The sequence below is a fragment of the Callithrix jacchus genome, chromosome 4 (genome assembly GCF_049354715.1).
Source record: "Callithrix jacchus isolate 240 chromosome 4, calJac240_pri, whole genome shotgun sequence".
In the NCBI taxonomy this organism is placed as follows: Eukaryota; Metazoa; Chordata; class Mammalia; order Primates; family Cebidae; genus Callithrix; species Callithrix jacchus.
Genome location: NC_133505.1, coordinates 46001230 through 46013524, shown reverse-complemented (window position 1 = coordinate 46013524; position 12295 = coordinate 46001230). Strand labels below are relative to the sequence as shown.

Genomic DNA, 12295 nt, shown 5'->3' with positions numbered 1-12295 from the left:
GCTTTCTGACCCCACCCCAGATTATTTTTGAGGGAGTTCGAGGCTCAGGCTACCTGGGGGATATTGCCATAGATGACGTCACACTGAAGAAGGGAGAGTGTCCCCGGAAGCAGATGGATCCCAATAAAGGTGCAAGACGGGAAGGAGGCGGGGGAGCTGAATCTGGGGGCAGCTGTGTGTTGGGGGGTGGTTCCTGTCTGTTGGGGGAGGGCGTTTGTATCTGAACAGGGGTTCAGAATGGCTGAGTGATGAGAATCACGTGGCTCTGACTGTGTAAAGATGTGCCCCACCCTCACTCAGGCTGTGGGACATATGTAAACAATGAGAAGCCCAGCCCCCATCCTGGTGGGGAGCACAGTGACCTGTTTACAGTATCAGAGCACCTCCTCACTCAGGCTGTGAGACGTATGTAAACGATGAGAAGCGCAGCCCCACCCTGGCAGGGAGCATAGTGACCTGTTTACAGAATCCGAGCGCCTCCTGTGCCTGTGTCTGAACACACCTATGTGCACCTTTGGCTCCAGAGTGAACGTGCGCCTTCCAAGGCCAGATGTTTCCAATACTAACAGCTCCCACTTACTGAGCAATTATGTGTACCAGGCAAGGCACACAAACTTGTATATGCACGTCCTTCGGGGTAGCACACACCATTGGACCCATTTTACAGGTGAGGAAACTGGGGCCCACTGAGGTCAAGTAAATCGTTCTGAGTCTCAGTGAACCTGAACCCCTGCAGGCTGAGCTAACCCCCACCCCACCCTACACCACTTCATGTCTGTGCTGTGAGTATGTCTGTGTGCACTGAGGCCAGTGCCCACTCTCAGGCCCTCCAAAGAGGTGGGCAGAGTAACAGCACCCTGACACTGCCGACCTGCCTGCCACTTTGTGCCCCTGCCAGAGCTGACCAGAACCCTGGCCCATCTCCTCTTTCTCTCCTGTTGCAGTGGTGGTGATGCCGGGCAGTGGAGCCCCCTGCCAGTCCAGCCCCCAGCTGTGGGGGCCCATGGCCATCTTCTTCTTGGCGTTGCAGAGATGATGAGAGCTGCGTGGCCCCCCTACCTTGCCCCCTGGTACACCAAAGTGTCCACATTGTACCAAAGACTGACCTCCGCCAGCGGGGGTGCCCAGGGGCAGGGCCAGCCTGCCAGGGAGGGGGCCTGCGCTGGCTGCAAGGATGAGCAGAGAACAAGGACTGAGGCCGGGCACTGAGGCCCCAGAGACAGTTCACACGCACACACGCACACACTCATGCTCACACACACGGAGATATATTAAAGCACAAGTTTCTATCTGACCTGCCAGCACCTTCTTTACTGCAAAGACAGGGGACTTGCCTGGATGGCATCCACCAACCCAGGGACCTCGGCACAACATATGCCTTGTCCTGGCTACACTCGCGGTATGCTTCTGACTTTCCCCTGTCCCCTAACTCAAGGCCGAACTCCAGCCCTGCGGCTTTGCCAGAAGGGAGCCAGAGGTGGGACAGACATGGAGCCCCTCCCTCGGTCAGTCTGTGGGACTCCTGGGATGGGAGATACAGGGATCAGAGGAGGACCAGGTGGGACTTTGCAAGCTCTGTGACTGTCTCACATCCAGGGGACAACAAGGAAGGTAGGGCACCTGCTGTATGCAACTCTGTCCAGAGTGAGTGCCGGATGGTGGAGACCCTAGGTCACCCCAGATCCCCTGACCCGTTTCTGGGGCACCATATTTCCCTCCTCAGTGTGCACCCTTTGAAGGGACCCAGCGCAGGGTCTTGGGCCTGGGTGGTCTGAAGACTGATACCTTCCCCACTCCGCCCCACAAGCAGTGGGACTCCTGAGAACACCTCCCAGCTGGGTCTCAGAGAGGCTGGGGAAGTGGTGGTGGCCAGGCCATCTTCTGGGGTGAGGCTTGACTTTGAGAACGGCAGAAGAGAAGTCCTGCTTCTGTGATTTGGCACCCCCATATCAGACACTGAATTTGGAAGTGGAGAGGAGCCTCCATTTCTTATCCACTTGGCATGAAAGGGTGCCCTAGATAGGAGGGTGTGTGCAGGGCAAAGCACCACAAAGCACTGTCTAGTTGAAAGTTCCCTTCCCCACCCAGGGACTGTGAAGGAGGAGGAGCTTACAGAGCTGGGCTTGGTGGAGGGAGTGGGCGTTCATCCCCTCACTCCCTGGGAGCTGTGAAAGGGCTCTCTGTCCTTGGGTCCTGGGTTAGGAGGCTGAGATCGACATGATGGGAGCTAGCTCTTTCCTCCTTGACATCACCCCTGAGCCCCTACCCAGCCATCCCATGGGACAGAGGAGGCCCACCGCCTTCTAGAATGAGTCTTTATGCATATGTGTATGTGTGTGTGTGTGTGTTGTACCCGTCTGTCTGGGTACCACTGTGGGTACATCATTGGGCAGGAGTGTGTGTGCAAACACAGGTCTGTGTGTGCAATTGCATATATCTGCCTGTGAGGCTGGGTTGGTACACCTTTCTGTAATTGTCCATGTACATCAGTATGTGGTCCATCTTCCTTAGTGATGTGTTTGCTTGTTGGGTGCTGGCTGAATAGACTACGTCCAGCCCTATTCTATAGTCTCAAGCTGCCTGTGATGGCCTGAAATTCCACCTTTTATCCCCTATGGATGACAAAGAGCTTACAGATGACGGATTGAATGCAAGCACCTTTGGTGAGGGGCGTCACAGGGCTCCTCCTGGAGCATTTGGTGGGGACAGCTGCAGAGAAGAGGCCTGGAACTCGGGCAGCACTGCAGCGCCAGGAGGCAGGCCGGGAACCGAGGCAAAGGCTGCCCATATCCTCCCTCTGCCAGGCCTGTGTTATCATCATCACCAACAGCTGGTGGGTGGCCGGGCCAGGATGCAGCAGGGCCCTCTGATGCCCGATCAGCATGGCTGATGGCGCAGTCAAGGCCTCTGTCCGAAATGAGTCGCTCCAGGTTCTCAGTGTACACTTCTGTCGCGTCTGTCGGGTATTGTTCCTTAATCATCCCATCTGTGCAGAGTCTGTTGCCCCAACTAGACTGTGAGCTCCTCCTCTGAGCCTTCCAAGTCCTCCCTCCACCTCTGCCATCTCCTGCTCATGCCCAGCACAAGTGAGCCTGGTGTGGAAACCACTCCATTGCCCAGTGGAATGGATTCTGTCATCAGCAGTTCCTGGCCTTGGCTGCAGAATAGAACCACCAGAGTCCTTTAAAAAGCGTTGCGGCTTGGGTCCCACCTAGAGGTTCTGATTTAATTGGACTGGAGTGCAGTCAGACATCAGAAATGTTGAAAAGCTCCTCGGGATCGCCTGACAGTAGGAACCACTGGCTTTTCACCTAGTGCGTGCTTCTTCTATGCCTCGCTGGGGCAGGCATTGGAGCACCACAGATGAGTAGCCCCAAGTGCTTCCTCTTTGGCGTTCCTGAGGCACCCTGTGCCTGCTTCCCTCAGAGGACCTTCCAGTCCACCTGCCCCCCCACCCAAACCCTAGCTGCTCCACCAGGGGACTTGTCTCCCCTGTTTGCCTCAGGATCCAGAGCCTGCCACAGTGAAGGTGCTCAGTACATGTTGGCTGAGCTGAACTGCATACATGTGACCCCAAGGTTCCTGGTCTTTATGGACAGATGACACAGGGTGGGAGGATAGGCAGGGGGATGCTGCTGGAGGTCTCAGTGGGTGCGGATGGCCCTGCCTTGGGGTAGCTTGACCTGGAATTGACAAAGTGCGTCTGCTGGAACGCTGAGGTCCCCATGTGTGAATGAGTGAGGCTGATCTGTATGTCTGTGTATGCCAGCAGGTGGGTGGGGGGATGTGGGTGTCAGTGTATGCCAGCGGGTGCTGTGAGTGTCTAGGCACGTGTGGTCTGTGTGTTTGCGTGTTCCTCAGTGGGAATGAGTGTCTTTGTGTATCACTAGGCGACTTGCATGTCAGGGTTTGTGTGTGTGTGCCTGGGAGCCAGCGTCTCTGTATCAGTGTTGCTCATGCTGTGTGTCTTTGTGTGCCATGGTGTGTCAGTGTCTGTGTTGATGGGTGGCCCATGAGTGACCCCCGCCAGGGGAGACCAAGTTGCTGCACTCAGCACATCTCCCCAGTGGCAGCCTCGCCCTCTGGGTGACTGAGGGTGACTGAGGCATTTTGTGGCCTTAAAATGGGGTGTTCAAAGTCAGCCCTTGGTGTGCTGGGGCCCTTCCATCCCTTGTCCCCTTTAGGTTGATGAAAAGGACTCCTGGGGCCAGGTGCTGTATAGCAGCTTATGGAAGCTTCAGCTTCTGACCTGACTTTGGGACCAGAGATGGTTTCCTAGGGTGCTTAGTGAAGCCTGAAGACCAAGCCCCCTCCTCCTGGAATGCTCCTTCCACCTCTGTCCTTCGGAGATGGGCCTGACACCTTTTTCTCATTCATTCTCCTTTTCCCTGTGCTCTGGGAAAGCCCCTGGCTCAGGCTGTCAGAGCAAGGATGAACTTCCAAAGTTCAAACCCCTCAAGGTGCAGATGAAGAAGCTGAAGCCCGGAGTGGGGAAGGGAGTGGCACAAGGTCACACAGCCAGTTTGAGTGGAGCCAGTCTTGGGAGAGCCAGGTACTACAGCCCTGGGGGTGTCACACCGCTTGTCACTGCCCTGCCAGACAGCTGCAGGGAGTTTGGCTGACAGTCCTGTCTCCAGGGTGCTGGTGGGGAATGTTACAGATGTTGCTGGGATCCTGCCTTGGGACGGGTGCTATCTCTCTGCTCCAAATTCTGGCCTTTCATCCCAGGCTGCAGACCCTTCTGCCCCATGGCAGGCCTGGGTGCCACACAGCGGCAGCCACCCTCTGACCACAGTGTCTGTAGCTGTTGCCCCTCTCCCAGGCCCCCAGATAAAAGAGACCCTGTTTCCCCCGCCCTCCCCTATGACTTCACAAGAGGTTGGGCTGGGAATGAAGGTCAGCAGATCCTCATGTCCTCATCCTCCTGACTTCCCCAAAGACCAGGAGGGCCTCGAGTGGGCCTTGCAGAATCCTTATTTTTTTTTCTTGCTGAGGAGCTTGAGGGGCTGAGGAGTATCCCCAGGGTCTGACCTCTGCTCTGGTGAGTCCCTGTAGAGCCACTGGCTGAGTTTGGGTTCTGGGTTCAGGAAGCACCTGCCTCTCTGTCGAGTCAGTGCTGTGTCTGAGACTGTGGTGTGTGTGTGTGTGTGTGTGTGTGTGTGTGTGTGTGTGTGTGTGTTGGGGCAGAAGGACCACTCTTTCCTGGGGATCCCTTGACCCTTATAGTTAGAAGGGACATTAGGGGGCATCCAATCTGGTACCCTTGTTGTACAGGCAAGGTCCAGAAAGATGGCATCTGCCAACCCCACCCCTTGCCCTCTTGTCTGCTCTCATTTCCCAGGGACCCTCCTAGCAATGCCCTCCATCCGAGCCCCCTCCCACCCTCCTCCCAGCCATCCACATAATCACCATCTCAGCCCGACTCTGGTGGCCCTCTAGTCCCCAGTGCTCTCCATGCATCCTTCCTGCCCCAGAGTAGCCAGTTCACCAAGGCCTTTAGCCTTTAGCCCCAGCCCAGGAGAAGGGGCAGGGAGGGAAAGGGCTGCTCCAGTCCTGAGGGCTCAAAGACTCGGGAAAAAAGCCAGAACTCATGCCCAGGCCTACATGTCTGACCACCCCAGCCCACCCCACCACCAAGGTAAAAGCACAACAGGAGACCCCTTATTAATGGGTGAAATGTACTGGGGTTGTTTTTTATTCACACGACCCTGTCCTCACCCCTTTGCCTTGCTGTCTGTCTCCACCCCAGCCTCTGTTCCCCTTTGCCTCTCTCACCTCCAGGCCCCCAAATGTAACCTCCAGTTGCGGACGCGGTTGTTGTATCAATAAAGCTGCAGTGTTCTAGCGCTCAGCATCAGCTGTGTGTGTTGGCTGGGCAGACTGGGCCAGGGTGGACGCTGGGGCACTGGGGGCTCCTCTCAGCTCCCTGGGGGCAGCCTTTCTTCTCTTGGCACCTGTCGACAGGAATCCTGCTCTGTGGCCTTGACAGTGAGGACCTGCATCCTGTTCTGCTCCCAGTGAACTGTGTCCTCATTCATTTGTTCATTCAACAGATGCCAACCAAACACTGCCTTTGTGGGAGCTCCTATTCAATGGGAGAGATGGACAATTAAGCTAATAATGACACCAAGACATATATAATTATGTGTATAATTATATATAGGGCTGTGAAGGGAACTTGGTGCTATGAAAGAAGGTAAGAGAGGGTTCTAATTTGGGTTGGGGATTCGGGGAAGACTTCTCTAAGAGATATTTAGGAGAGACAGAAAGAATGATTGGGGTTAGCCTGCTGGAGCTGGGAGAGACTTCTGAGCAGAGGGAACAGAATATGCAAAGGCCAACAGGGGCCAAAACCTTAGAAGGCTGAAGGAAGGGGAGGAAGGGCAAAGGAGGAGGAATAAAGCTAATATGATGGTTAAAATGCCCTTTCTCTTCTCAGCACCCAACCCTACCATCCTGCCTACACGCTGAGTTCCTTCCCGCTTAATCTCTATTCTGGCTCCATAGATCCCACCCTGTACCCCACTTGGAGCTGCCTCCCTTATTTAGCACCAGCTGGCTGCATCCTTGCCCCAAAATCATGTTAGGCCAACCTTTCCCTTTATCCCAGACTTCTCAGAATTCCAGAATTTCAGAGCTAAGAGGTCCTTAAAGGTAACTTATTTCAACCATCTACTCCTATATTATAGGAGAGATGAACTTGCCAAGGTCATGGGGAGAGGCAGTGATGAGCATTTGACCCCAAATCAAGGGCATGGGTGTCATGGTACAGACTACATCATATCGGGCAAATGACAGGAAGGGAGTCTTTCAGGTTACTTGGTTACAATGATTCAGGCAGGAGGTTGGGTAATTTCACTTCCACGTTCCAGCTGGGGAAACTGAGGCTCAGGTGCCAAGACCAAGGGCTCCCTCTCCCACCTAGATTTTATTGGCTCTTATGTTGGGTAACCTCTTGCTGCCACACCTGGGCTTTCTCTTCTAATGGAAGAGAAAGGGTCTAAGGGACTGAGCATCTATTAGTTGGCTCCTTGAATACAGGAAGAGACACTCGGTCAAGTTCACTCAAGTACAGGAGCTTTATGGTGAGAACATACACAGCGAGGGGATGAGCACTCAGAAATCCAAATAGGAGTTGGAACAAGGAGGGTTTTCCTGAACAAGATGGGCATTTTGGATTCAAGGTAGCTCTAGGATCATCGGCTACAGAAGTTCATGGTGCCTCACCTGTGGTAAAGATGGCTGCAAATCCCTTGTTTATCCTTCCTGTAGACAGGCAGAGTCTAACTCCCTTCCTCTGGAATCTGGGTTGCCCTTAGTGCCTTGTTTGTGCAATAGAATGTGACACGCTGAGTTGAAGACACCTTGGAGCTTCAGCTCAGGCCTCTTGGAATATTCTCTCCGGGAGCCCTGAACTACCACATAGAATGTCCAGTTGCTCTGAGACCACCATGCTCCGGCTGACCATCCCAGCTGAGTCCAGCCTTCCAGCCATCCCCACCATAGGCACCAGAAGATGTGGGAATACAGCTGCCCCAGACCGTCCAGACTAGCCTGTCTGCCACCTGAATACCTCTGTGGGTGTATGGAACAGAATTGCCTAGCCAAGCTCTGTCCAAATTCCTGACCCATAGTCATAGCATATAATAAAAGTTAGGGTTTTAAGCCCCTGAGGTTGGGAGTAGTTTGTGACAACAGCAATAGATGACCACCCTGGCATGACTCAGTCACTCCCCAGCATCTGCTGCTTTTTGTCCACGCAGTTCCTCTCCTGACTCATGGTGTCTGCTTCCTCATAACTTCAGCTTTCCAGGCATCATGACCTCTCCAGCTCAACTCTCCTTCATGGCCTTCCAGTAGCAGCTGCCTGCATTCACTGACTCAGCTGCTCAGGATAATGGGCTGATTGGATGGGCCCCCATTTCAGGTCCAGCCACACATACATCATTGGGCAATCTGTGGGTTGGCTGCCCTTGAGTCAGATGCCACCCTGATCCGACAAGCTGAGCTGGAGGAGGGGTCATGGACATAAAACAAGGCTAGCTGTGGGCTGCCATTTCTAGGCAGCTTGTGGGTGGACCCACTTAGGAGGGACAGGAGGCTGGCAAGTGCCGTGAATGCACCTTCTTGCATCTTCCCTCTTTCTCCCCTCCTTTAGTGACCATTCATTCTCAAGGCACAGTAATGCAATTTACGCACCATGAAAGTCCTCCAAGTGACTCTGTCCAAGGGCAGGTCCCAATGCAAACTCTACAGGTAGGTCAGGTATTAAGGTAACTTGATTCAGGTAACTTACAGGAATCAAGTCCTGTGTTATCAGGACTTTGACATATATATTTTTAAAGAACATAGCCAATTTATTTAGCTTATTTTTACTTATTTTTTTGAGACAGAGACTCACTCTGTCGCCCAGGCTGGAGTGAAGTGGTGCTATCTTGGCTCACCGCAACCTCCACCTCCTGGGTTGAAGCAATTCTCCTGCCTCAACCTCCAGGGTAGCTGGGACTGCAGGCACGTGCCACCATGCCCAGCTAATTTTTGTATTTTTAGTAGAGCTAGGGTTTCACTATATTGGCCAGGCTGGTCTTGAACTCCTGACCTCAGGTGATCCGCCTGCCTTGGCCTTTCAAAGTGCTGGGATTACGGGCATGAGCCACCACACCCAACCTATTTATTTAGTTTTTAAGACAAGGTCTCACTCTGTCACCCAGGGTGGAGTGCAGTGACACAATCTCAGTTCACTGCAACCTCCACCTCCCAGGTTCAAGTGATTCTTGTGCCTCGGCCTCCCAAGTAGCCAGGATTGCAGGCATGTGCCACCATACCGACCAAGCTGTTCTTTGTATTTTTCGTAGAGATGGGTTTTTGCCATGTTGGCCAGGCTGGTCTCTAACTCCTGGCCTCAAGTGATCTGCTCACCTTGGCCTCCCAAAGTACTGGGATTACTGGTGTGAGCTACTGTGCCTGGCCAGGACTCTGATATTTTATTTTCATTTTACAGATGAGCAAAGTGAGGCTCAGAAAGGTGATGCGGTTACCCTAGCTCAGAAAAGTCAGAAGAGGAAGAACATAGAGGCAGATCTAGGTTTTTGACTTCTGGTGAGATGTGTGTTCACATCAGCCAGAGTCCCTCCTCTTCTTCCTCTCCTTAGGGATCACTCTGCTGTTCTCAGCAGCTCTTCCCCAGGGGCTGGGAGAAGCAGGGCCCTTTCCTGTGAGACGCAGGCTTCAGTCCTCTGCTTCAGATGGAGACCGTCCCTGTTCCTGCTTTTCTATTTCTAGCTGCCTGACCTTTTTGCATGTCCTTTGTTGAAAGCTACTGTAACACCTTTTTAGAAGGAGGTTGGGTATAAATAAATCCAAGAAAAAAGTCTCTTCTTGCAGTCATCCCAAACCCGGTGAAGGCATCCTTCCATACTGCTTCTTGAACCCCCACTCCCAAATTCATCTTTCCTGGGCATGTGGCCCCATCAGCACCCAGCGTGGCTTCCTGCTCTGAGGTCCACTTGGGAGGGCCCCCGATCGCAAATCCACCGTATCCATCACCCTGTCTTGTCAGCTGTTTGGTCTTCTCTAAAGAGTTTTGAATTGCCCATTTCTCTCAGGTCCCCTGGGGCCAGCCACAACTCAGACTCAGCACTCTGTGAGGCCTCATTCCATCTATATACGCTGCCCTCCCTCTCTGTCACCCCCCCTGCCGTTCCTCCAGAACCACCTGCCACTTCACTCTCATGTGAGAGGCAGTGAGAAATAGAGTAAAATGTGAGTCAGAGAGGCCGAGAGTGCCCAACGTCCACACAGTGGGAGTCTCTGCTGCCATTTAAAGATGTCCATAATATATTGTTGAGAGAGAATGGCAGATTAGAAAGCACATGGCTGTTACTATCTTTTTATATAAAAATATCTGTGTATATATGAGCGTATGCATTTTTTTGTCTGAAAGCCTATTCACTGGAATGTGAATAGTAGTTATCTCAGTAGTGAAATTTCAGATGCTTCTGACTCACATCTTTAAGCCTTCTGTATTGTCTGAATATTTTTACATGAACATGTATTATTTTTAATAACCAGAGGGAAAAAAGTCTGTTTTCTCGTGAAAAGAAAAGCCAGAAGTCAGCAAGGACTATAGATTAGAAATAAAGGTCATTTTCCGTTCTTAGCATTATTTTTATAACTGTACATCACAGAGTTTGGGAAAGGGCTTTGAACTTGAAATCTTTTCCTGCTGATTTATTCAAATAAAAATACTCATGCAATGGGGTAGGTGAGGGAGAAGAATTGGGTTGAGTTTACCAGGGGCAAGGAGGAGGGCATGTCGAGCCAAGCTTTGAATAAGTGAAATTCTAAAGAAAATAACAGAACCTTCTGCAACAAACATTAACATTTAGTGTTATAACTGATGCTCATGCAGTGTGTGCAACGGTGTGTGCATGATGCATGTGTGCTTGCACATGTGTGTGTACATGCCCACACATGTAAGCCCTAACTGAGATGCTCAAGGTCAGTGGTTGCTGCAGTCAGAGTGGGAAGAGCCCAAGAAAGTGTAAAAACTACAGCTCCTGGCTGGGTGCGGTGGTTCACACCTGTAATCCCAGCACTTTGGGAGGCCGAGGCGGGTAGATCACGAGGTCAGGAGATCCAGACCATCCTGGTAAACATGTTGAAACCCCGTCTCTACTAAAAATACAAAAATTAGCTGGGCATGGTGGTGCGTGCCTATAATCCCAGCTACTCAAGAGGCTGAGGCAGGAGAATCACTTGAACCAGAGAGTCAGAGGTTGCAGTGAGCTGAGATGGCACCACTGCACTCCAGCCTGGCAATAGAGAGACTCCATCTCAAACAAAATGAAACAAAACAAAACTACAGCTTCTCTGCCTGACCAACTCCTCACCTTCCTCCTCAGCCTCTCTTGTCCTCACCCAGACTCAGGGCCCAGGAGGGGAAACTGAGGCATAGAGCGAAGGAAGGAGCAGGGAAGAGGATCTGGTCAGCCAGAACTCCTGTGTTCTGTGACTCTATCCCAGGCCTCCCTTTTACCCTCTCCCTCTTTTGACTCAAGAATCACAGGTCCCTGGAACTCCCCAAAAGCAGGAGAGAGAGAGGGAAGAATCAGTCAACTGAGGATCAGTATTCTGGACTACTAATGCATTTAAAAATAAAAGAATAAAATATAATAATGCGCACAGCACTTCCAAGTTTATATCGATTTTTCCTATCACCCTCACACTATTCTTGAGAAGGTGTCAATAATGCCTACTTTACAGGTGGGAAAACTGAGGCTTAGAGAGGAGGAGAAACTTGCCTAGAGTCACACCGCTGCAAAGGCTGGAGCTGTGACCAGGAGCTGTCTCTTAGCCTGGTGACCTTTCCATAGCTACCTTTATGTCTTAAAAAACGTGTTTCAAAAGTAATGTCACCCAAGCACCATGTGTTCATTAGGGGGAAAACCTCTAAGGGAAGAAAAATGAAAATTACAATGCTTTCAGATGAAATTTGGGGGCTTCTGAGTGTGGGAGGCGGGGCATGTGATGGGGGAGGCCAAAAGGAATGGAGTCCCCCTTGGCAGTGCCCTGGGCTGACTTTTTCCTGGAGCTAGTCCAGAAAGGGGTGCCGGAGGCAGCAGGTGGGTTCTGAAGAGGCCATGTAGAGAGGGAGGTTGGGAAAGAGTAGCCTGGTTAATGGCACAGGCCTCAGAGCCCCACAGACCTGGATCTGAATCCTCCCGGCCCTTCCTCCACTGGTAGCTGTGTGGGTGACCATGGATAAGCTACTGAACCTCTCCGAGTCTGAGTGTTTTTCTCCATCTGTAATGTGAGGATAAGAGTGAGGATGAAATGAGATAGCTTGTTTAAAACACTTGGCACAGTAGCTGGCACAGAATAGGTGATTAGCAGGTGTTACCTCATTGTCATCATCATCATCATCACCATCGTTCTGTTGGAAGGGCGACATTTAAAGCACATAGGAGCCTCTGCAGCATGTCCACAGATGTGAAAAGCTGGATGGGTATCCTAGGGCTGGATGGGAGGAAACTCTCCTTCCCCCATGGCTGGGCCAGTTCCCCAAGGCTGCCTGAAGGAGGTCCTCCTCAAGGTTTAGATAGACAAAGGCCAGGAACACAGATGCAGGGAGGCAACTGCTTGACTTTGAGGGAGACCAGGGGCCTTGGAGACAACCAAGGGTGCAGATGAGCCTCTGGCTCCCCCTTCCTCTTTAGGACACTCGGGGCATTGACAGCCCTGGGCAGCACTGGCATCTCCCTCCCTCTGATGAATTTGAGTTGTCTCATGAGGC

At 52.2% G+C, this 12295-nt stretch overlaps 1 protein-coding gene and 1 long non-coding RNA gene across 6 annotated transcripts in view; both read left to right on the top strand.

Annotated features, from left to right (window-relative positions):
• The window catches only part of MDGA1 (MAM domain containing glycosylphosphatidylinositol anchor 1), a 65040-nt gene extending 59186 nt beyond the window's left edge, over positions 1–5854 (top strand). For 4 of the 5 annotated variants that reach the window (XM_078370660.1, XM_078370659.1, XM_078370658.1 and 1 more), the window contains exon 16: positions 21–360. In XM_078370660.1, coding sequence (XP_078226786.1) covers positions 21–224 — 204 coding nt within the window. In that variant the 3' untranslated portion in view covers positions 225–360. Of the gene's footprint in view, positions 1–20; positions 361–944 lie in introns of those variants that run through there. The other variant, XM_035295528.3, reaches the window with a different exon arrangement.
• A 208-nt stretch (positions 5855–6062) lies between these two features.
• LOC144582328 (uncharacterized) lies at positions 6063–11184 on the top strand. Its single transcript, XR_013534789.1, has 3 exons — positions 6063–6196; positions 8159–8256; positions 11061–11184. It is a non-coding gene; the product is annotated as an uncharacterized LOC144582328 (long non-coding RNA).
• Positions 11185–12295: the final 1111 nt, after the last annotated feature.